General features: G+C 54.8%; 9 protein-coding genes across 9 annotated transcripts; 3 read left to right on the plus strand and 6 right to left on the minus strand.

Annotated features, from left to right (window-relative positions):
• Positions 1–4,632: 4,632 nt before the first annotated feature.
• Positions 4,633–5,276, minus strand: SPRG_18853 (hypothetical protein; the record flags this gene model as incomplete). Its single annotated transcript, XM_012338679.1, has 4 exons — positions 4,633–4,712; positions 4,767–4,902; positions 4,953–5,114; positions 5,169–5,276. The coding sequence occupies 4 exons, from the start codon at positions 5,274–5,276 to the stop codon at positions 4,633–4,635; spliced, it is 486 nt and encodes a 161-aa protein (XP_012194069.1).
• Positions 5,277–5,908: 632 nt separating this feature from the next.
• Positions 5,909–8,546, minus strand: SPRG_00496 (hypothetical protein; the record flags this gene model as incomplete). Its single annotated transcript, XM_012338590.1, has 11 exons — positions 5,909–6,076; positions 6,125–6,202; positions 6,249–6,672; positions 6,718–6,866; positions 6,916–7,094; positions 7,131–7,226; positions 7,277–7,451; positions 7,496–7,723; positions 7,774–8,018; positions 8,065–8,316; positions 8,369–8,546. The coding sequence occupies 11 exons, from the start codon at positions 8,544–8,546 to the stop codon at positions 5,909–5,911; spliced, it is 2,172 nt and encodes a 723-aa protein (XP_012193980.1).
• Positions 8,547–9,476: 930 nt separating this feature from the next.
• Positions 9,477–11,374, minus strand: SPRG_18854 (hypothetical protein; the record flags this gene model as incomplete). The annotated part of the gene is made up of 11 exons (XM_012338680.1): positions 9,477–9,716; positions 9,772–9,933; positions 9,984–10,081; positions 10,134–10,313; positions 10,359–10,419; positions 10,477–10,571; positions 10,617–10,771; positions 10,821–10,917; positions 10,960–11,160; positions 11,221–11,241; positions 11,299–11,374. The coding sequence occupies 11 exons, from the start codon at positions 11,372–11,374 to the stop codon at positions 9,477–9,479; spliced, it is 1,386 nt and encodes a 461-aa protein (XP_012194070.1).
• Positions 11,375–11,569: 195 nt separating this feature from the next.
• Positions 11,570–12,611, plus strand: SPRG_18855 (hypothetical protein; the record flags this gene model as incomplete). The annotated part of the gene is made up of 9 exons (XM_012338681.1): positions 11,570–11,584; positions 11,634–11,686; positions 11,733–11,820; positions 11,881–11,916; positions 11,972–12,049; positions 12,105–12,218; positions 12,264–12,413; positions 12,460–12,523; positions 12,571–12,611. 9 exons carry the CDS (start codon positions 11,570–11,572, stop codon positions 12,609–12,611), a joined length of 639 nt encoding a protein of 212 aa, XP_012194071.1.
• Positions 12,612–13,105: 494 nt separating this feature from the next.
• On the minus strand, positions 13,106–13,562 carry SPRG_18856 (hypothetical protein; the record flags this gene model as incomplete). Its single annotated transcript, XM_012338682.1, has 3 exons — positions 13,106–13,232; positions 13,280–13,398; positions 13,446–13,562. 3 exons carry the CDS (start codon positions 13,560–13,562, stop codon positions 13,106–13,108), a joined length of 363 nt encoding a protein of 120 aa, XP_012194072.1.
• A 2,672-nt stretch (positions 13,563–16,234) lies between these two features.
• Positions 16,235–18,540, minus strand: SPRG_00497 (hypothetical protein). Its single transcript, XM_012338591.1, has 12 exons — positions 18,374–18,540; positions 18,236–18,320; positions 18,063–18,160; positions 17,842–18,003; positions 17,714–17,796; positions 17,427–17,664; positions 17,329–17,377; positions 17,018–17,281; positions 16,878–16,964; positions 16,718–16,831; positions 16,619–16,666; positions 16,235–16,570 (listed from the first exon to the last, which is right to left on the minus strand). The coding sequence occupies exons 1-12, from the start codon at positions 18,521–18,523 to the stop codon at positions 16,320–16,322; spliced, it is 1,629 nt and encodes a 542-aa protein (XP_012193981.1). The 5' UTR covers positions 18,524–18,540; the 3' UTR covers positions 16,235–16,319.
• A 483-nt stretch (positions 18,541–19,023) lies between these two features.
• SPRG_18857 (hypothetical protein) lies at positions 19,024–20,226 on the plus strand (the record flags this gene model as incomplete). Its single annotated transcript, XM_012338683.1, has 2 exons — positions 19,024–20,022; positions 20,065–20,226. 2 exons carry the CDS (start codon positions 19,024–19,026, stop codon positions 20,224–20,226), a joined length of 1,161 nt encoding a protein of 386 aa, XP_012194073.1.
• Positions 20,227–20,370: 144 nt separating this feature from the next.
• Positions 20,371–20,889, minus strand: SPRG_22053 (hypothetical protein; the record flags this gene model as incomplete). The annotated part of the gene is made up of 1 exon (XM_012338742.1): positions 20,371–20,889. One exon carries the CDS (start codon positions 20,887–20,889, stop codon positions 20,371–20,373), a length of 519 nt encoding a protein of 172 aa, XP_012194132.1.
• A 1,372-nt stretch (positions 20,890–22,261) lies between these two features.
• Positions 22,262–23,659, plus strand: SPRG_00498 (hypothetical protein; the record flags this gene model as incomplete). Its single annotated transcript, XM_012338592.1, has 7 exons — positions 22,262–22,542; positions 22,595–22,721; positions 22,766–22,871; positions 22,920–23,047; positions 23,093–23,260; positions 23,304–23,435; positions 23,482–23,659. Exons 1-7 carry the CDS (start codon positions 22,290–22,292, stop codon positions 23,657–23,659), a joined length of 1,092 nt encoding a protein of 363 aa, XP_012193982.1. The 5' UTR covers positions 22,262–22,289.

The raw sequence follows: 23,659 nt of genomic DNA on the forward strand, positions 1-23,659 counted from the left end.
TTGCATCTATTCATCTTTCCTGGACCCTGACGACGCCCGCCGAAGCCCACCGCCGACAAGATCCCACAGAACGGACAGTACTTTTGTCCGTATGCGGGAAGCCTAGGCCACATGACCGGGTAGTGGTGCCTCCGCCGCAGCAACCGTCACGCATACACGGCTGACAGCCTCATGATGTCCCCGAGAGGCCATTTGTATACATCAAGGAAACTAACAAGCACTAGAATGTGCTGCTCTTCCCGCTCATTTTCGCACTCGGGACGCCTTTCCAGGCGTACGTGGTGATCCCATTCGCCAAGATTGAGGACAACTGGCTTCAGTACCACGAATGCAACCAATCATTTATGTGTCAAGACACGTACCAGAGCTGCGCCGACGCGATTGCGGGACGGTCCAACCTCGCGCTGAGCACCAGTGGCATCAAGAGCATTCTTACGTCGTCGTTCGTTGGCAGCGACCGGCACATGCAGCAACGCTACCAAGATGCGATTGGCTATTGTGCGCAAGTACGGCAAGCCCGATCTCCTCATCGCGCTCACGTCAAAAATCCAAGAGTTTCTCGAGGCGTAGCGACTAGAGCTCGGCTGCAAGATGTCACCTACGAATCGTTTCGACATCGCATTACACGGCATCGTGAAGAAATAACAAGATTTACACGTGTACCCCGGAGCGATGCATCACGGACGGCTCGTGCAACTGTCGCTACCCAAAGCCATTTTGCAGCGAGACACAGCCCGCGAACAAGTACTCCGCCTACCGTCCCCCGCGAGACGCCGCACGGCTCTTCCTCCATGTCTGTGAGCAGCCGCAACGTTGTCCGACACAACCCGACCTTGCTACTCAAGTACAACTGTCACATCAACATTGAGTTGTGCTCGAGCTTTGCGTCGTTCAAGTACATCCACGAGGGTCACGAGCACGATCGCTTGGCGTCGATGAGGTCAAGCAGTACCGGGCGGGACGCTACATCACGGTCCACGAGTTTGCAATGCGCATCATGGAAGTCATTCGCACAGCATCGAACAGCTTGCTGTCCACGAGGAGGGTGAGCAAGCCGTGCGTTTTGTGGCTGACGCTACCAATGGCACGGACGCGCGTGTTCTCAGTGGCCAACATACGACTCTCATGGCCCTTTTCGCTCATTGTCTCGCCGACATCCCCGACGATGACGGCGTATCTTCGAGAACGCGACTTTACAGCGAGATCTGTCACTACGACACGTGGCACACGGCTCACGGCGGCTTTTGGCAACCTCGCAAACGTCAAGGAAATCGTGCTTTCAGCAGAATGACACCGTTTCCCTGAAGGAAGGCATTACATTTGGACGCTTGTCATCATCGTGATCCAACGTCGTACGCGGATCTCCGTACTCTCGATGGTGTCCTTCGCGTTACCTTTGAGGAGGTGTGTCAAGCTGTCGGGCTACTCGCATCGGATGACGAGTGGCGCCGTTGCATTCTCGACGCATCGTTGAGCCGAATGCCACGTCAGCTTCGTGACCTCTTTGTCAAGATGTTGGTCTTCGTCGGCCCCTCAAGCCTACGTGCGCTGTGGAACGAGTTTGCACATGCACTCTGCGAGGACTATGCGATGGCACTGCCGCCTGACGCTACCAGTGGCCCGTGCGCTATGCGACATCGCCGAGCTTTTCCACTCACACGGCCAGGACTTCTCGCTCGATGCGTATCCTACTCTGCCCCAACTCGATGTATATCGCAAGATCCTGGAAGCTGACGTCTTGGATCTGACCCGTAACCGTCTGCTCGAGATCGGGAAGTCGTACGACCGCGAGGTCCTATTGACCGCCAACCCGCAGCTGCGCGCTGTCGTCGATTTCGTATGCCACTCGACCTGCCTCCCAGCTAACAAAGACGCGAATTATTTTTGTGCGGCGAGGGTGGCTCTGGAAAGAGCATTGTGTCCAACCTTCATCTTGCTTGGCGTCAGTCCAACGAACGCATCGCGATTGCCCTTGCATCTACGGGCCTCGCTGAGCTTACCCTTCACGGCGGTACCACTGCTCACTCACGCTTGAAGATCCCATTGTCAGTCAACGCCGATACGATCCTCGGGGTGAGGAATCAGAGCCACCTCGCCGCGTTGCTTCATGAGGCCGATTTCTTCGTCTGGGACGAGTGCTCGATAATCCACAAAGGCACCATGGACGCCATCGATTGCATGCTCCGAGACTTTTGCTTCGAGCCGCAGCGACGTTTTCGCCGCAAGGCTCTCTTTTCTCGGGTGATTTCAAGCAAACTTTGCCGGTCATTCCACGTGCTTCATGTGAGGAATTGTCCAAGCTTGTTTGAAGCGTAGCGATGCCCGGGGCGTCGTGTCTACTTTCCACCTCCTCACCAACATGCGCGTTCTTGGACACGATGCGCCGTTTACAAAAATGTTACGTGCCATCGGCAACGAGTCTTACGGACGCGATCAGGCTGCATACGGCGACTTCGGTGACGAGTGCATCTGCCTACCCGAAGACATCGTCATCGACAGCGACCCCACGCATGCGCCTACCAACTTGGTCGATTTCGTGTACCCAGAGCTTCCTTCGATCCCCATCAACGAGCTGCCAGTGTACCTTGCTCAACGCGCCATTTTGGCGCCGTCGTCGTCGCTGCGGTCAACTCCATGGTACTTGTGCAAGTTCCGGTAGCTGAGTCATCTGATCATCGCGTTTACACGTCTGCCGACAGCGTGGGAGCTCTAGAAGACGACGAGGTTCAAGCTGCAACAGCGAACGACGACGATAATCGGCTACAACAAGAAGCCGCTATAAACTACCCAGTTAAGTTTCTGAACTTCATCAACATCGTTGGCCTCCCTTCACATCGTCTCGAGCTCAAGGTCAACGCCACTGTCTTGTTGCTGAGCAACCCGTGCCCACGTCGCGGTTTATGCAACGGAACGCGACCCATGGTCCGCGCATTGCGTGACCGATGCATTCAGGCCACAATTTTGACCGGCGCGCAAGCTGGCGATGTTGTTTTCATACCTCGCATCTCGCTCATCAACGACGGTCCGCAGATCACGCTGCCGTTCCAACTTCAAAATCACCATTCCCTCACTACACTCGCTACTTCGCGACAAAGATGCAATAGAATCATCGTCAGTTTGTATCACTAGTTTGGTCGGACCAAATCGACTCACTTGCATTCGCTTCATTTGAAACCGTGAAGGAAACTGGCGCAATTTATAAGAGTCCCATTACCATCGTGATGGACCCCAAGCATAAACAGGCGTATGCGGAGGTGCCGCCCCAGATCCACATGGAGGTTGCCATGGATCGACTAAGTCGCTATGTACGTGTTGAGCTCAACCTTCCCGGCCCCCAGCCTACTGCATCGATGGATCAACAGCTAACGTTACAGCCATCGAAATCGAGCAACCGATCACGATGCAGGTGTGCAAAGATCGAGGTACTGTACATATATACACAGACCCATTTGCTTAGTCCCTTGGCGCCATTCCAGCAAAAGAAGGTCGTGCGCAACATTGATGTCAGCCTCTGCAGTACTCGATTTCATGGATTGAAACAAGTATTGAACAGGATCTCCGGCTCAAATCAATCGCAGTCATCGGCCTCAGCGGCATTGGTGGCATCGTTGCCGAAATGTTCGCACGCTCCAACGTGAGCAAGCTCATTCTCGCTGACAAAAGTACCACTACAGCCAATTTAGCCAATCGCTCTTATCCTCCAGCAATAGGCGTCGTCAAGATGGCGAGTATGGGACGCATGTTCCACACGCCCGATCAAGTCGGGATGAGCAAGGCGCAGGCTGCTCGACTACACTTGCGCCGACTAAATCCGCAAGTAGCTGTCGAAGCATTGCACTGCGACGTCGCCGATGGTGCGGTGTACACTGAAAGATCCGCACGAGTCGAGCATTGTCTGCAGATTTGGACTACGATGCGCTGCTTTCGATCTTGCAAGACGTAAAGGCAATGAGCGGACGCTACCGCGATGGCGACGACCATGCAACCGGTATCGGAGCGGATATTATCATAAGTTCGCTCGACAACCAAGCTGCGCGACTTCGCGTCAACCAGGTTCCAACTACTACTTGACAGGCGTCGCATGTCCCGGATCGTCGTACTAGATGGCGCTGCAACTCAGTATTCCGCTTGTCGATGTGACTTCGTCTCCGTGCAGCTCATATATTTCGATCCAATCCGTGTTCCCAGGCTACAGCGCATGCTACCAGGTACTTATGTCCATTCATGGCTTCTCTAATCGACAGATGGCAGTGCCACCGATCGGGTACAGATGACGATGAAGCAACACTCGCGGATGCCATCGCGCAACTACATCCCGCGACACTGCCACAGTCGGAGCTTCTGGCTGCTGGCTTGGCTTCCCAATGCGCCTTGAAGTAGCTACATAGAATGTACCCGAAACCAACGTACTCATTCATGCTGTTGTAGACTCCTCCTCGAGTTTGGGGACACCATCCCCTTCTATCGCGTTGACTGCCTGGACCTTGCTGTCTCGACCTTCTGGTTCCGGCCCAGCTCTGAGTGCAGCGAAGGTCTTTGCACAGCTCGTCAAGCAGAGTACAAGGCTGAAATCATTCGTCGCAACATTGCTGGTATACCTCCAGCTGACGACGCCACCTTGTCGGTCTCTGGTTAAAAAGCACCCTGGTACAACTGTTTTCGATTCTTTGCCTCGGCGGCAACCAGGTTGATGATGTGTGCCTGCTCCTTCCCTACTTGCACCCGGCTCGTGAGCACAATAATTGAAATATGCACTTGGAACGTACGTAGCATGGCGTTGGTTGGCTCAAGATTGGTGGCGCGAGCGATATCATGCTTGGCTTTGTCCATGTCGCCTACTCGGACATACACCTGACTACGGCGATACCATGCCTTGACATTGGATGGGTCGAGCTGCAGTGCCTGGATTAGTCGGTCGTAGTGAGCCAAGAGTTGCGCAATACCGATGTCACCTTGGAGCAATGATTCTCACACTCGGTGGCTGCAAACATCTCTGGATCTTGTAGATGACACGCAGCCGTGTTCACATGCAGTATGGCTAGGCGCTGGCGCAGAACCTCGACCTCAGCCTGTGCCAACGTGCACATGTCGGGGCAAGAGAGCAAACGAAGCCCCTATGCAGCGAAGTCGTGAGTCGGAGGCAAATGCGTGGTGAGTGCGAAACCTACTTGCTCGTAGCATGCCTTAGCCCTGGCAAATTGTTTGGTCTGGAAGGCTGCGTTGCCGTCAACCCTCCACGCCTCCGCCAGCTCGACCTTGGCACCGAGGATGCCCATTGCAATATCGACTTTTCATCATGAAATAGTGTTGCTGTTGAAGTGAGTCATTATTAAATAGTGTAAAAATGAGCCTTTCTACATTGCTCATGCGTCTCATCGGCAGCATACGAAGCACAATGTTGCGAGCAAGGTGATCTTTCGTAGCACTGCTCTACGTAGCTTTGACCAATGGCGCTTTGGTCCATGCCGTGGCCGCGCTGGGGAGCAGAAGCCTTGGGGATACAAGCCAGCACTATTTATTGCGCTTCAAATAGTATTAGACAGCGAATACGGTATTTTCACTTTTGTTTGTGGTATGAGCAGCAGCAGCAGTAGCATCAACTTGGGCAACGTCGCCCTCGGGCGCAAGCTCCTCGACGAGCTCACGGCCAAGGGCGCTCAGGTGCCGCACGAGTTCGTCCAAGTGCAGGAGATGCTCGAAGCCTGCGAGCGCAACTCACTCCAAGTGGCGGCCAACATTGCTGACGCCCGGCGCGAGAAGTCGCAAGCGCGGCTCAAGGGCAACGAGGCGCTGCTAAAGGAGCAGAACGACTTGTTTGAGAAGATTGCGGCCGTATACAACGGCCTCGCGGCCACGGACGAGTGGACAAAGAAGTAGTAACACCAACAAGACGACGCGTGCATTAGTATTAGATGGGGATGCACTTGGACTCCCAGATACGGTTGCCAACGTACTGCAAGCGCAGCGACACGTAGCGCAGCGCGATTCCCTGGAAGAGGAACGCCAGGTAGCTGTCCTTCTGAAGCATCTCTTGGAACTTTTGCAGCGTCAAGACGTACACGACACTTGGCTCCGTCTGTCGCAGTCATGTAGTGAGCCATGAGAATACAAGGATTGTACATACCGCATACATCGAGGTCTTGCGCTTTTCCCCCGTCAAAAGACAGAGCTCACCGATCAACGCTCCCACCGGAATGTCCTCCTACGCATGCTGTCAACCAATGTTTCTGGATAGATGCTGGACGTACCGTCGTGCCAGCTTCTTCTTCGACGATTGCCTGGAGGCGACCTTCGGCCAAGATCATCGACGAGTTGGACGAATCGCCCTGGCGCCACACACAAACTCCAGCTTCGAGGACTTGGCGTTCAAAGTATCCAAGGAGCGAGAGAATAACAGTCGGTGACTCGTGCGGGCAGAGCACCTCAAGGCGCGAGATAAACGCCGGCTTCTCGGGCTGCGGCGAGAGCGACACGGGCGTGTGCAAGATCTTGTATTGCTGCAGGAGGCTGTTTTCGCACCACTCGATAGCGCCATTGAGGTCGTTGGCCGCGTAGAACCGACAGCGCGATTTCGACGTGCCAAATGACGCCACCATCGACGTCTTGAAGCGCTCGTAAGCCGCTGGAATTGCAGTAAAGACGAGGTGCACGTCATGGGCCGCGCAGACGTGCCTAGCCACATAATATGTATTGTGTAGAACATCCTCAAAGACGCACTTGAGCTTCGTCAGGCGATCGGCGGCAGACGAGTCGAGTGCGACGACCAGTGTAAAATCCACCACCAGGTACTCCAGTTGCGGCGAATCTTCGAGGATCTTTGCCACGTACTCGGAGAGTTTGTGGATGTTGCCGAAGAACAAGTGGCCCTAAACTCATGGATGAGTGAGAAAGATCGACACGACTAGTGTGCGATACCTTGAGCTGGACGACGTGGACGTTGCGCATCATGCAGTCGAGGATCTCCAAGTCTGCTGTTGAGCGCCACGCAGTGCTACGCAGCGTTGCTGCCGACATACTGCCGCGCAAGGGCCCTGCCGGCGCGCTTTGCACCACAAATGTAATGCACGCAAGAAGCGCTCCCACCGCCAGGCCTACTGTCGTGAGTCACCGTAATGTGAGAGTGATAATACCTTCGTTCATGCCCCAGAAGGTCATCGTGAGCGCGATAATCCAGACATTCGTGTACTCGAAGAGATCGAGCTCGTGGTACGTGTCGACGACCGCCTCTTTGCATAAGTCGAGGCCCACGTGAATCATGAGGCAGCCGGCCATGCACCGGGGCACATATGCCACAGCACTTGGGCCAGTGAAGAAAAGATACTCAGAATAGCGCCGATCAAGAACGACTGGATGCGACCGCCGCCACCGCACTTGTAGTAGAGCGCAGACGTCGAGTAGCAGAGGTAATTCTGTACACTGCCGCACGCTCCGCCAAGTGTGTTGGAGATGCCCTACTCACCAGCTCAGAGAACGTGCCAGATCAAAATGGACGTACGTGGGCCTTGAGCTCTTCGTTGATATCGACTTCAAGCCCTGTTGTCAGACTCAAGGACGGGATGTTGATCGGCACGTGCATGAGCGAGAAGAGGCTGAGGCCCACGAGGGTGCCCATTTGCTTGGGAATCACAGACCATTCGACGAGCGAGAAGTCATAGTACGTCCAAAGGGCGTAGAAAGGCACCTGGGGAGGCTTGTCAAAGAACCAGCCGTTTGCGCGTGCCGTCTATGGGCTGCGTGTTCGAACAAGTCTTTTGTTGTAGCAGTAGTACGTACCTCGACTGGAATGCCGCAGAGGAGCAGGACAACGTAAAAGAGCGGCGGGATGGACACGAAGAAAAAGGGCGAGCAGAGCGGCGACTTGTTGAATCGGAGAAGGACGCCGAGAGCAAATACGAGAATGACCGAGACGATCCAGAGCCAAAAGATATCATTTTGAACGAGACGCACAAGACCATCGTACGTCCACTCGAACGAAACGCCGGTCGCGTTTTGGATCCCGCTCTGCACGACGAAAGCACCTAGACGCATACCGTTGGAGAAACTATTGCAAAAATAACAACATACCAATGCCGCCAATGGCGCCGATGATGATGTGCTTGGGGAAGAGGTAAACGATGGAGCCAAGGCGGAAGTGGCCCAACGCGTAAAAGAGAACTCCGACAACGATCGTCGAGAGCGCGTACGTCACGAGAATCGTGGGCAGCGCCTTGGGCGAATCCATGCCGACTTGGTTGAGAATCGACATGGACAGCGTGTGCATGAACGGAACATTCTCGACCATCATCATGCCGACAGAGCAATCAAACGAGCTTCGCGCTACGAGAGAGTGCTTGAGAAGTCCGTGCATGAAAAATGTATATGCGCGCACCCGCAAAGATGAACTGACAAAGCACGGTCGTGAGGAGGAACATTTGGATGCCAATCGCGCGGGGTGCCGGCATTTCGTCCCACTCGAGCGGAAAGAACGAGAGTCCGAACGGAATGCAAATCATGAGGTTCAGGAGCACGGCGATGAGGACGCTCGGCAGTGACTTGACCACAGACATGGGCGTGACCTTCTCTTCACGCATGCTTGGCTCCCGGCGCAGCGCCGTACCGTGCATCGATCGCTCGAGCGGCGATGTGCACATGGAGATATCGTGGTGGTCGTAGTCCATGCGGAGTGGCGGCGTCTTGAAGAGTGCCTTTTCGGTCCGGCGGTTCTGTTGCATGGCCGCCATGTCGGGCGCAGACCGCACTTGGGGCATAGTGAGGACGACGTCTTCGTCGGCCATCGCCGCGAGGTGTTCGGCCGACACGGACGTGCGGAGGAGCGACGTCTTCTCGTTCATGTTTGCAAATGAGCCCACGTCCCACCAGAAGGGCAAAGTGAGCTTTTCGTGGCACTTGAATTTCCGCACCCAGGACCGAATTTATTCCAGAAAGCCCATGGGCACACTCACCATACAAAAAACGAGTGATTAAATACAGCTGCGTCATCGGCGTATCTCGCGCGCTGGGATAGCCAGCGAGTTGAAGTTTGAGTAGCGGGTCCAGTAACACCAAGTCATGGCGTCGGACCAGGCGGCGAGGGAGAGGGCTTTTGCCGCCATTCATCGATGACCCTTTGGACCACAGACGTGTCCCAAACCAAGTCACGGCCAGGTGGTCTCCCTATGGATCCATTGCAACTGGGTTCGACCAGCTTCTTGTGGATCCGAGATCACAATGCATGGCCATGTAGCCGCGTCACCTGTTCCATGCACAACCAGCGTGGCGGGACAGCCGTCTTTGGCTCTACACCATCACCATGTACATGTGAATAATGTCCTACGTATGGCCGTCTGTATTTGGTCAAACACGCTGCGCCGATCAGCGGCAGCGTGACCCGCGCTCGTCAACACAGACACTGCACACGCATGCACTGCACAAGCGCTGCAAACCAGAGCAATCCATTCAATAAACAGCACGATCGTATGCGTCTTTACATAGTTCGCTTAGTCAATTGGGTCCATCGCGTCACCCTCTTTATCGGGCTCGTGGCCGATACTTGCCCAGTCGAGTAGTCGGAGGCGCCGAGGTACGATTAGCTGGGAGCCGAGACTAACTTCGCTCACGACGTACTTCAACTTTTCTCGCTTCATTGCAATGCGGTTGAAATCGGAGATGCTGAGGACATCGAGCGCCCACAAGGCTTGCTGCGCAAGATCCGGTGTCTTCCAGTCCGTAGCCTTGGCCTAGAATCAGGGGCTTGATTCCCATAATGTCTGCATGCATCTACGCTCGGCCAACCTTTTCTGCCTTGACTAGCATTTCGTCTGGATTCGGGTCTTCCGGAGGTGAAGCCATCATTTGCAGCTTGAGTGCGTCAAGCTCCTCTTGCTCCGTGAGCCTCTTGGCCACGACAGTCGAGGCAACGGGAGGCGGCACCGCGACAGGTTCCGGGTCGTCTTTCTACAAGAATAGTATCTATCATCGCTCGGCCACGCAAACCTGATCCTGACCATCGACGCATGTTGGGTATGGAACCCTCTACAGCGCTTTAAGAGCCGAATCGCGGCTTCAACGCCACCGTGCTGGCCGATGAGTTTAGACACGCGCTCTAGATGCACATTGACATCTTTGATCGCGAAGTAATTTCAAGAGCTACAAACCATCATGGGGACGTCCAGCCTCCTCGTCCGCCTCGAGTCGCGCCGGTGAAACAAAGGCCACCATGAGGCGGCACGCATGGACATAAATGTCGGAATATGTCGCGGGAAACCGAGCAAGTGCGCGGCCAACAGCGGCGATGGCGTCCGTCGTCAGAATCTCGTCAATGCAGCGTGCAAAGTCTACACGGCACGATATAATCTCGATGAAGACGTCTTCTTGTGTACCCTCGTCGTCCCGCACAACACGAACGTGGATGTCGAGGCGTTTGATGCCCGCCAATTGGACCTGGAGGTAGGTATAGTCAGTTAACATGGAAAAGAGTACAGTCTGGGGTCTTCGCACAATGGGTGATTCGTCATAATCGTTCATCAGCTCGACAGTGACACTGATCGAGGCCGACTCCATGCGCTTCACAGATTCATCGCCTGCGTACAAATCTATAGCAACGTGGTTACTCTCTGTCTGCGCGCGAATGCTCATACTTTTGAAAATGCTCTTGACGTCCTGGCGAATGAAGGCATCGAGAGCGTTTTCGTCCACGACTCGGTTAAGCATGGAGATCGACGTCGCGTGTGCATAGATGTAGTCCCGCGCATCTTTTATAACGGTGATCATGCGCAGGCAGCGCAATGCCATGCTATAAAATTTCAATGCTTTGAGGTGACTCAAGATGATGTTTGCGGTACCGCAGAAGCGATGTTTGGTTGCGTGGAATGTCGTACTCTGCCACAGGCTCGTACAGATCTGGAAACGGGTCGGGCCGCCGCAGTCGCGCAAAGAGCCCTACGAATCAAATGACACAAAAGCACACCGTTGTAATCGCACGCTTTTTCGTGTCGAACTCGGGGGCTGGTGCCATGTCGCGGTATGTCTCGACAATGCGAAGCAGGACCGCAATGGCAGAATCGTTGTCTGCGACCAACTCGACTTCGGTCGACAACGCGTTCTCGTCCAGCAAGTTCATTTGATCGAGGACCGCGGCATTGTCTCTATCTGACGGTTTGATGCCTTCGCCTTCTTCGCAAACTATTCAATGCGACGTGTCGAGCCAGCCACACAGAACCGAGAGGAATCGCAAGATCGTACTCTCCAAAAAATACCGCGCCACTACAAGCACAACGTGTGCCAAGTAAGCAACGCAGATCCATGCACGGTGTCGCGCACCATAGAGGTTCGGCTCCAGGAACGACGGGTATGTCTGTGCAATCTTGACGTGCGCTTGGATCTCAGCCCGAAGCATCGAGACAGAACCGCCCATGGGCAGTTTCGATACCCCAGGGCATCCGGCAAAATACTTTTCCCAGCATGGATTGGAGGGCATGGATGAATTTTGACGAATCATCGGTGGGCGTTCTCATTGGGCGGCGCCCATTGGCCACGCGATTATGCGCCATCGCACTCGACTTGATTGGCAAATACGCCGTACACGAAAACCATGCCGGAGCTGCCGGTGCGTCAAGTGCTCTCTCTGCTCGCGCCCCTTTCACCAAGTCCTGTAGAGAGACAACAAAGAGTACAAGAATCAGTCGTACTGGGACTCGCGCTTCGCCTCGTACGTGTCGTGGCGTCCTTCGATCACTTCCCAACGTCGAGCGTAGTGAAGAGTCATACGACTGGCTCGCACGCTACAACGACGTCGCCGATCTCATCGCGCAATATGTGCCCAAGAGCAGCCGCCTTCTCATCGTACACTACCTGTTCACGCCTCTCGATTTCTCTCAAATCTCATCTCGCTGGCATGCGTAGGTTGGTTGCGGTAACTCGACATTTAGCGTGGATTTGGTACGCCCCTCGCCACTGTGAAGTAGTCGTTGCGTATGATCACCCTCTTTGCTAGTACGATGCGGGCTACACCAACATTGTCAACCTCGACTTTTCCAGCGTCGTGATCGAGCGGATGAGTGGGAAATACACCGTACGCCGGAGTCCACTTGGTGTCGAACGAGGTGATGAATTTTGCAACTCATTAGGAGTCGCGCCCGCTCATGCGCTGGGTTGTTGGCGACATGCTCAAGCTTCCCGAGTCTTTTGACGCAAGCTCCTTCGACGTCGTCATTGACAAAGCAGCCATGGACGCACTTATGGTCCTCCTGGTGTGCAATGTTTGTTTTATCTGATTTTCGGCGTAGGTGGAGGGTGGCGATACGTGGTCTCCGGCAGAACACCTTCTCGCTCAAGCCCACGATATGTGCACGGGGGTTCAGAAGGTCCTGACACCCACGGGACTTTTCATTCAAATCTCGTTTGGCCAGCCCCATTTTCGCAAGCGCTTTCTCTTGGTAAGCTTTGAGCAATTTCACAATATCGACTTGAATAATGTCTTAGGGTGACGCGCCGCAAGCTGACGTGAGCACGGCTTACGGTTGGACGTACAAGTACCATAACATCCGTACGTCCCTACTCTATTTCTCCTTGTGTCTGACGCCCACACCATAGCGATTGGTCTCGGGTACTTCTTTTTCGTCATGCAAAAATAAGCCGCGATTGTCAATACAAAGATTCGCTGCGTTCTCACTCGCATTAGTTGGCACCGGTCCCCAAAAGCTGACGCAAGGACGCGATGGGTTCGGCCAGCTCGAGTACGAGCGCATGAGCGAGGCGCACTTCGGTCTCCACGAGCCCCACGCCCCAGTAGAGCGCCATGATGCCCATGCACAATGCAAAGACAATGGCAGCTTCGACTTGCTGTGGATCGCGTTTCAAGGGCCACGAGTTCGTCTAGGTTGGCTCAGACTAATGTACATTTCTATGCAATGACACAGTACCACACACGTCGTGACGGGGACCACCTAGCCAAAAACAACTTAGGTATCACAGCATTGCATGAGAGGTCGCACTGGAACCGACGGAGGATCAAGGACTGCTGTGAGTCGTGGGCTGTCGTAGAATTCCAGTGGTATGCCTCGGACAACGTCGGGCGGGGATAGGACAGTGTATTCGGCCACGAATGCTCGCACATCAGCGTCAAAGCTCACGGCGCAAACTTGCACGACGACGTCTTCGAGAGATCGATGGAGCGTCCGAGTAAAGGCCCCGAGCACATCCTCCCAAACAGCCAAGATGCCGGAAAGAGCACCCCACTCGACTTTTTTGGCATTCTAAGTGAATCGTCAGTGTAGTCGGCCTGCAGAAAATTTGCTCGCACCTGGAAGTCACCGTGGACTGTCGAGACGAGAATCTCGTACATCTTGGCAAACTTCTCGGACGCTTCTTTTGCAAATGCCCGCTGCTTTGTGGCAGTCGCGACCTCGGTTTCTTGAAACTCTGTACATTTTAGTACCACTTTCGCTCATGCACGAGGTACGTTAGACCTTGGAGGCTTTTCTGGAGCTTCTCGAGGCGAACACTCGCGGGATCCCGCCAGGCGAGGACGACAAAACGGTCTCGTTGGGGCAGCTGGGCCTCGTTCGATGCCTCTCGCTCCGCATTCTTTATCTGGCGCAGCCGAGTGTCCACTTCTCGGAGCACCGCTTCATACCGGTTGCACGCGTTGCGCTCGTTGTTGCGCACCCCGATTCGCTTCATCTGGATGTCGTTGACCATGTTGACGATTTGCCGCTTCGTGGAAGCTTGTGCCGCGCACATCGCTGTCCACAACGGAGCGATGTTGGACCTATTTTTGAGATACTCGCCACAGTCTTCAGGAGAGGACACGAAGTGTACTGCAGGGCATTGTTGTAGTCAGAGTGGGCATGCACGGCGACCTCGAGGCTTGCAAGCACTTGGTCCCATGCCTTCTGGATAGATGGGCCTTCGAGAGGTCCAAGCGTCCAATTGCCCGAGAGAAGCTGCTGCAATCGCTTTGCGTGCGCTTCCTGCAAGGTTCGAAGCTGCTGAAAAATCTATCCATGACACATGATACAACGCATGCCGCGAGCGCTATCGCGATGAAAACCTCGGCTAACTTGGCAGTAACGTCCCCGTCATTCCTCATTTGCGTCGCTACGCTGTTCAGGGAGGCGACGGATCCGTCAGACGACCCGTCTCCAGGGTTGTTTTCACACGTTGGTGCGTCCATGCATGCCTATGGCAGCCATGAACCTGTCTAAGTCTGATCTTGACGATGCAGAAGCACACACCTCTAGTCCTTGACGTGCGTTGGCGAAAAATGTGTCGGCGGAGAGCGACAGAGAGCGCGCCAGCTTGGCGTAGACCTTGGCAAAGGGGCCGAGAACTTTTCCTTGGAGACACTCGACTCGGTGCTCCTCAATATCGTGCAACTAGACCGCGACAGCTCCAGTACATCCATCGATCTTGATATCGCACCTCTGCAAGCTTCGCGAGTATAAGGAGGCGGTGGGTGTTTCTCTGACAAAGTACGTCGGCGTGGGCCGTCGTATAGACCGTTTGGGCCTCTCTGACGTCCGAGACACTCTTCGAAAGTCGAGCTTCAATCGTGTTTAAGGTGTCGTGCTTGCGTTGCTGCAGCGAGGCCACAGATGGCATTGTTGCTTCGGGAAGTGAGGCTCTCGCTGCAATATCGCTCTCCAACTTCTTGCTGCATGCTTCGCGTTGGTCGAGTAGCGCCTCTGCGGCCTTGGCCGCTTTCATATAACGGTATTTGACTGTCACAAGATGACCCTTTTGCTCACTACGAATGATTATGTGGCCATGTCACAACATAGAAGCGGAGTGACAACTACCGTAGAGATCGTGCGACCCTCGAACGTCCAAGAGAACCTGGCGTGTTTGAGCCTGGCACTCACCAAGGTGAAGCTGAAGCGACGGAAGGATTGAGCCGGACAGCTCGGATGCGACAAGCTGCTTGGCAGTCATAACGTTGCGCACGTACGTCGCCAGCTCCGTGTGCCAGACCTAGCGAGCAATGAGCATCGTCGATGACATCGTCGTCTCGCCGTGCCTGGTAGAGCTGCGTGACGTTTCCCGCCCTGCCAGCAAATGCATGAGCTTCATAGAGTAGATGCTAGGATTACATATGGGGCAGGCCTTTGACGGCGTCCAGCAACTTTTGGTGCATCTTGGCATGCTTTTCCTCTGCCTGCGAGAGGTCGCGGACCAGGGCCTGGATCGCGCGGAAGGTTGCATGCTACGCATCAGTACGCACCCGAGTAGAATGGGACATCATGCAGTACTCCTTCCACGGTCTTCTTCTCGACGATGTCCAGTCGGTAGCACAAGGCCGCGAACGGACTCGCCATCGTGGTCGCTTACAAAGATCGCTATTTGCACCCGAAACTGCCACAATGTGTTTTAAACACAAAGTTTAAAACGCTCCTATCCCATGCTGCATTTCAGAAAGCGCGTTCTTGTGGCGAGGCAGGCGATACGAAGCTGCAGAAAGATACTCACTCATCCCAGCCCATCGTCCATTGCAACTGTCCATTGCGATGTTGCCAAAGGACATCACCACAATCCATGCACGTTCTTCATGACAGTTTAACGCGCCGCACAAGACGTTTAAACACAATTGTTCCGTGTGAGCTGTCGACGACGCTACTAAGATGGATATAGCTTATGGATTAATGCAGAAGGAGTCGGCAGCTGGAGATGGCAAGTTCAGGCGACGATGAATACATGTATGGAATGTGTCGTGCACTACTGGTACGGTAGTGGTCGACCAGCAACGAATTCGACCGCATTCCAAGCAGTGTTCAAGCTAAATCTCCCTTGGAAGTTTGACGCGTCCATCGGCGGGGCGACGCGCCCGCGCGTTACCCAATTATGATATCGCATGCAATAAAATGGCGTTTCTCACGCATTTGTATAGGCTAAAAGACCGTGCATTTTACCCATGTGGCTCAGCCAAGCCATTGCAAAGGTCTTTTTTACTTGCATTTTGTATCTGATGTCCCCTCGCCGCTGAGGACGCGAGTCCCGCCCGGCCAGATGCATGGAGATCTGAATTTCTCAGCGCGCGATGCCAGCGGCGCCCATGACCACCAACAGCAAGCCGTCGTCCGCAGAGAAGCGGAAACTCCCGACGATCAGCAGCACAATGACGACTACGACCGAGCTCCAGCACGAAGCCTCCAAGCGCGCCAAGACAGAAACTGTGGCGCCTGTCGCGTCGGGCCTCTGGGTGCAGCGCACCGTTGCGATCGGCCAAAAGGCAAGCCTGCGGCCCGCGACTCGCCCACCACGAACGGTCTTTGGGTCAAGCAAAGCATTGCATTCGCGTTCTAATTCGAATACACTCTACATATACCTATGTATGTGCTCGCTGTCTACGCCTCGGCAACCTTGGCGAGTTGCGGTGCCAGCTTGGCCTGCGTGATGAAGTCGCCGATCTTGGCGTGGTCTTTCACACCCGGCACGCCGTCTTCGACACCGGAGCTAACGTCGACGCCATACGGATCAGCTGCGTGGATCGCGCTCGCCACGTTCGCTGGCGTTAGACCACCTGCCATGAGGCACGGAATCCCTGCTTGTTCGAATTGCTCGGCAATCGTCCAGTCAAAGATCGTGCCCGTGCCCCCTACGGCCAAACAATGAGCATTCGAGACGCGAGGTAGCTACTCCATACCCATTTGGCCCTTCACGGTCGTGTCCAGCAGCAGTGCCATTGCGTAGCCTACAGCGAAGCGACCTCATTATCATCTCTAGGTTTCGTGATGTTCAAGACCGGGTTTGATGTGCTCGAGAATCGCATCCATGTTGACCGTGTCGCCGGTCGTGCCGCCAGGCAAGTGCACGACACGGATCGCCGGCACAATAAGATCCGCGCAAATCTCAAAGCCTACATAACAGTTATACACGTCTTGTGTTTGATCTTTTGCCTGTACCTTCGTCGCCGTGGAGCTGCACGAGGTCGAGGCCCACTTCAGCCACAACCGCATTGATGGCCTCTGCTGACTGGTTCTGGAAAACGCCTACATAAAACAGGGGTTGGCATCGGTGCGCGCGGCGTTCAGCGAGAACACACCAACAACGAGCGGTGTTCGGGCACTTGCAAGCGTCAACAGCCGACTCTGCGCTTGAAACCACGGCGCCGAGCCCTGCTTTGTCTCGATGCGAGGCGGAAATTCGTGGCGACTCGAGCGTTCGCCAAACTGTCGAATCGCTTGCACAATGTCTTTGGCTGTTTGAATCTCGACGGCTCGTGGAGACTTGGCGACGAAGATCATGCCAATGAGGTTTGCGCCGTGCTGCGCGGCAACAACGGCCGATGCTACGTCCTTGATGCCACCTATTGCCGTCGTTAGCACTTGATGCTGGGCACGTAATGCAGCGTACAAATCTTGACGAGTGTTTGGCGAGCATTCGTGTGCACGCCCCGCAGTTCCTACGATGCATTCTGTTATGGGATGGTAGAGCAACAAGTAATAAAGTACTTGGATCGTCGTTCGGGGGTTGGGCGTGCGCATAAGCATCTCGCCGACAAGGACGCCTTGCGCACCGCAGTGTTCATACTTGATGCTATCGGCGCGCGAGAAGACGCCGCTGAGCGCCAGCAACACGATGTCGTCGCCGAGGCGAATGCCCCGTGCACGAATCGCGTCGGCGATGTGTACGGTCGTGTTCAAGTCGAGCTTGAACGTGCGCAAGTTGCGGTTGTTGACGCCAATAAATCTAGAGCACAAAATTCACACCTCATCAACGTCCATCGCGGTCGTCGTACGTTGCACCGGCCGCAAGTGCCACGTCAAGCTCCGCCTCGTTGTTGACTTCGACAAGTGGCTCCATGCCAAGCTCGCGAGACGCCTGCAGCATAGCCATGAGAGAATACGCTAATAGACGCAGCGCAACCTGCAGCAGGAGCGAGAGCTCGTCCGGAGAGAGCATGGCCACAATCAGCAAGAGGCTATCGGCACCAAACGCCCGTGCCTCAAGGAGCTGGTACGTGTCAAAGATGAAGTCCTTCCGGAGGACGGCTGGCCGGGCCTTGCCCATCGCCTTGACTGCCAACGCCTACCAACAGTATACGATTCCATTTCGCCCAAGAAGCAAGTTCAACAAGCACAACGCACCACGTCCAGCATGTCTTGGAGCGACCCCTTAAATCGTTCAGGCTCGGTAAGAACTGAGATGACGCTGGCTCCACCTTGGGCATACGTCAATGCTTGCTCTATCAATGCCAAATTAAGATTGTATAAGGCTGTGTCCGAAATGCCATCCATGACTGGTTGTTCGTCGGACTTACCCGGAGCATTGGCATCCACGGCGATGTCGCCTTTGCTCGGGCTCGCGCGCTTAAACTCAGCAGCAACAGCGAGCAACGGAGCGCTCTTGACAAAACGCAATGAGCGTGTTGTCGTCGCCGTGGTCGTAAATGATGTACCTCGCGGATCTTGCCGACGATCGACATCGGGCGACCATGCGCGGCTTCGTACGCGTCTATCTTGCGCTGGAGCTCAGCCTCGCTCACAAGCGCCTTGGCCGCGTCCACGCTCTTCTTGCGCTGTGCCACAATCTGCATGAGCATGTCCATGGTTCGTCCCTCGGTGCTGTGGAATTCGAAATGGCTCTGAGGGCGTCGCCGCTTGCGATTTCGATGACGCAATCGCACGCGCCGCAGAAAATTCCATGTGGGGGCATCGTTTGAAGGGAGCTTCGCCTGAAGATTCCGGATATGCCGTTTATCCGGTTCGAACACCGACAATTTCGGCGCCGAATTTGACGCGACGTCGCAACTGCGACGAAGGCAACCAGCTTAACCAACCAGAATGGCCAACCACCTCGGTGCATCTCTATTCGGTGTACACTGTATAACCAGGGCTTGGTCGAGCTGCTCCCAATTGCAGCTGCAGCGCGACAGGCCGCAAATGACACTTTTGCCTATCACGTTGGGCCTCGGATCATAGCAGTCGAGCCAGTGCACCAATGACATACAAAAACCGAGATAATTGGCTGGCCATCTGGTATCGAGTCGAGCGATTCAGGTGGCGGGTGCACTTCGTCGGCCAGTCACATTCTTGAATTGGTGGAGCGATGGACCTCAGCTTCATCTCGCTTGCCCTCTCGGGGGCATCCGCGCTCCGTGGCCACTTCATCAACACGGCGCATGTGCTTTCGACGACATCGTCCGAGGCCAAAAACTACGCCCTGCCATGGCAGCAGTGCGGTGGCAAGCACTACAAGGGCCACACCAAGTGCACGCCAGGTCACCTCTGCAAGCACCTCAACGACTGGTGGTCGCAGTGTGTGCCTGACCCGTCGCTTAAGGGCCCGCCGACGTACTCGCAGTGCGGCGGCAAGGGATTTGAAGGCGAGACGACGTGCCGTGACGGCGACATGTGCGTAGTCCTTAGCAAGTACTATTCGCAGTGCGTGCCCATGGTCATGCCACCCCAATACAAACAAAAGTGCACGAACATCAACGTGCTTGGCGACGCGACGTACTGCATTAAGGGCCCCGTTTGCGGTAGTGACGACGACGATGGCCACAAGTGCCCGAAGAAGGGCGACATTGCCGTCGGCAACTGCCTCAGCCAGCTCAAGAGCTACGTCGCGTTCGCCAAGTGCGTCGCACCCAAGGATGCCACGTGCCAAAAGACCGAGTTTGGCGAGTCTGTCTGCTCGTTCAGCAAGATTCACATCAAGACGACGAAGACTACGGTCACCGAAGTGCCGACTACAGAAGCGACTGGCGACAAGAACAACACCGCGATCGTCATTGACGCGCCTGTGGTCGTCAACATCACGGTTCGCGGCAACGAAACGATCCCGGTCATTGCCGTGACTCCGCTGGCTTTCGGCAACGGTTCGTCTGGCAACGCCACCGACGACGAGGTCTTCGTGACGCTGGCGCCGCCAGCTACCGTGGTTTCGGCCAACACCACGGCCACGAACAAGACGGCAGGAACGATTGTTGCCGTGAATGCGACGAGTGCTTCGGGCGACGTGACCATCGTGCCGACCAACATTACCGTCGACGACGTCATTGTCGCACCAGTGGCCAACGCCTCGCACGTGCTCAATGTGACGGCGGTACCTGCTCGGGCAGTCGTGGTCCCTTCCAACATGACCCAGGTGCCGACAACGGAAACGATTATGTTTCCTGCCAACGCGTCGAACGAAGCAGATGTGATTCTTGCGCCTGTGACGCCGGCCGCGACGACGCTTGCAGTCAATGCGACGGGTGCCAACGCCACAGTGACGGACGACGTCATTGTCTTTCCCACGGTGATCTAATATGAATATATTGCGTCGTCGTGAACAAAGAAAGCTTTTTTGTCATGAGTTATGTGATGCCAACGCGAAATGAACTCTCCCAATGACAATGCATGGTGTATTCGCCAGGTTTTACTAGGTGTCTATCGTTTGTTGTCTTGGCGCCTACATGATCGAGCACTTGTCCTTCTTGCGAGTGGGAGTGTACTTCTCCAAGTACTTGAGTTGGCGCAGGTTGATCGCGCCGCGGCGCGCCTTGCGAATATGCTCGACGGCTGTGATTACGTCGAGGCCATGCTCCATGAGCGCGATCGCGACAAGAACAGGGGCACGGCCCAGACCTGCGACGCAGTGCACTGCCACAGTCTTGTCTGACTGATGCGTGCCCGCGTTATTCGTTGCATTGTCTTTCATCGTCTGCTCGACAAGGACGAGCCACTTCTGGATGATTTCTTGGCTCGGCGGCTCGCCGTCCGGAAACTCCATCTCGTGCACACGGAAGCCCGCGGCCTCGACGGTCGCATCCGAGTATGTCGGTTCACAGGCGCGCACAATGTCGGTGACCTGGTACTTTTTGAACTCCTTGAGGTACAAGGGCAGGTTCGAGTCGTTGGGGGCGTCGAGGATCAAGAACGACAGCTGGTCGTACTGGACGTGGGAGGGCTTGTTCGTCGGGGCGCTCATCGTAGTCGTCGTCTTAGTGGCGTAGAGGGCTATCCCATTCGTGGGCAGAAGCAGCGCGGGTCGAGGCCGAGTCTCGGAAGCTCGGTGATGGCCGTCGTCTTAAGCGTAAAAAGCTAGCTTGGGCGCTGGCTTTCAAGTTTCCGACTGCCCAAACACCACTCAAAACGGCCGCCGTATTTTTATCCGTCGCCTTCTTGGTACTGTTCCTTCATAACAAGGGACATAGGCTCCTTTAAAGACGCAGTTAGCCTCTCCGAACAGTGATACTAGTGATTTTTAAAGGCTAATAAACGTTGTATCGAAGGAATGTACAAATTGCGTTGGATTTTATTGCCGGCTGTGGATCGGCGCCGTAATGGGAGCTTCAATATTAATTTTCAGGTTCTAAGTCGATTTTAAATGGCATCATGTCAAACTACTTCAGAAAACTATGTAAGATAAAATATTTCATAATATTGTAGCAGGGCCAAATGAGTTGAAGCCACGATAAACGCCCCACGGAAAATACCTGGTGTTGAGTATGCTCCAACCTAACCGACGTTACCGACGCCTCAACGCTGCAGCCAGACCCGTCGCTTGTCCCAGGCATAGAAAAGCCGAACTTAATGCCGAATACGCGATCCTACACACGACGTGAATAAGCTACTACTAGTACAGGTCTTGCTTTGCGGCCGCCTATTGCACGTCGTAGCATCGAACTGCCAGGATCAAGCTGCGCTCTGCAATGTGCACGGCAGAAGCGTCTCGGCGTGACTCTCGACAAGGTACATACTAGTAAGCTGATTTCTCTGCTATATCCTTCCAAACGGGTTCAGAATTCGAAAATTATCAAATCAATCAGATCAGCAAGTCCGCGCTTTCTGGAACAAAAATACCCTGTTCTTTCTGGTGGTAGTTCGCATTCAGTAAATGCGTTGCTTGGAGGGTGCACTAGACAAGCTCCTGTGGACAGCATGATCAATGCTTCTGGTAAAACAAGGTAGTCTTCACGCAGCTGCACGCTCCCTTTAGCGACGGAGCATCAGCCCTTCAGCTCCGTGTATCACGAAACAAAGTTCGTCAGTAAGTATCGACACCGAGAATAGTATTCAATTTCACAGGTCTTGGTGCAGAGAGGTGGAAATGCGAAGTAGCTGTTTCGATGCGCCTGGTCGCACCATTGGGTGCATTTGAGCTCCTCGAGTCGAGCTCCACCAGCCAGACTACGACAGCACGTGCAACCAATTATGGATTGCGCATCTCCAATTCCAAGGTATGTACTCACGTTGCTAAACTGACGCAACCAAGGTGAGGTATCTATGTGTTCTTATGGTGTATCGAAAAGAAAGAGGCTTAAAACCACATACGAAAAGACAGTATATGTAAATATGAAGTTTTACGCTGTGCAGTCGGATCTTAGCATGTTCGGCCAGGCGGCGACGTACGAGGGGAAGCGCATCGCGCGGTGTGTCGATGCCATCTACGGCGAGAGCGATCAGCAGCGCTTTGTTGTCGGTACGTGCTCTCCGAGCACGAAGAAGCCCAATCAGCTTCACCTCCTCGACGCCAACCTCAGCTTCCTTCGGGCGTACTCGCATGCAAGCCCGCTCCAGCACTTCGCCATGTGCCCCTTGCCGCAGCGCGCCCACACGATTCTTACGACGTTCACATCGGGTACAACACCCCGCTCATTCTCGTAGCCTATTCGGAGCCGTCTCCGTGCTAGAGCGCAACGAGCCGACGTTTGCCGTTTGGAAGCTCGAGAGCGTCGAAGATCCCGTCGCAACGTCCGTCGACACACCGGCCCAAATGACACTGGCAGCTCAAACGACCATGGAATCGGCCATTAACAAGTACGATAGCCAGAATGAGACACGAAGTGCATTATGCTGCATAGGGCGATTTGGAATCCGCACGAAGACACGAGCGCAGCAGCGATTGCGTCTCTCAATGCGACGTCCATCGCGACATGGGCGCTTGCGGAGGGCGGCGCAGCTTGCAAGGTTGAGTGGCTGTGCTTCTGGCAATGTCCCTCATGCGCACGCTGGTAGGAGACAACCAAGGTATCGCTCGGCGAAGGCAAGCAGTTGACAGGCGTAACATGGGATCCTCACCATCGGCACAACATCACCGCTACGGTGGACGAGTCCATTCAGTCGTGGGATCTTCGCTCTGGCAAGTACGAAACAGAGACCCCGTTGCTCCACTTAAGCTCGCGATCTAGGCTTGCGCACGTGATTGAAGATGCGCACTTGGGGTGCACGCGCGACGTCGACTACAACCCAAACAAGCCGTACTACATTGCAAGCGGCGGCGAAGATGGCAAAGTCAAATTCTGGGATCTACGCAAGCCGCAGACGGCGTTACTGACTCTCTCGGGTCACAGCCACTGGTTGAGCTCGAAGCGTGAAAAATCATCTTAGTCGGTATCCTAGGATCTGGTGCGTCAAGTACAACCGGTTCCACGACCAGCTTGTGCTCTCGTCCAGCTCCGATAGTCTTGTGAACCTCTGGCGTGTCTCGTCGATCTCGTCAGCGCCCCTGCTTGAGATGGATGACGGCGACTCGTACATACTTCCCGCCATTTTGCAGACGTGCAATGCATCTGTGTAGGGAGCAAGGCGTTGATGTCGGCGACGCCAAGATCAAGAGCTACGAAGAGCACGAAGACAGTGTGTACTCGGTTGCGTGGGGCTCGGCCGACTCGTGGCTCTTTGCCTCCGTCTCGTACAGCGGTCGCGTCGTCCTCAATCAAGTCCCATCGACGGAGAAGTACCGCATCTTGCTTTAA

Source organism: Saprolegnia parasitica (assembly GCF_000151545.1).
Source record: "Saprolegnia parasitica CBS 223.65 unplaced genomic scaffold supercont2.1, whole genome shotgun sequence".
Taxonomy (NCBI): domain Eukaryota; phylum Oomycota; class Saprolegniomycetes; order Saprolegniales; family Saprolegniaceae; genus Saprolegnia; species Saprolegnia parasitica.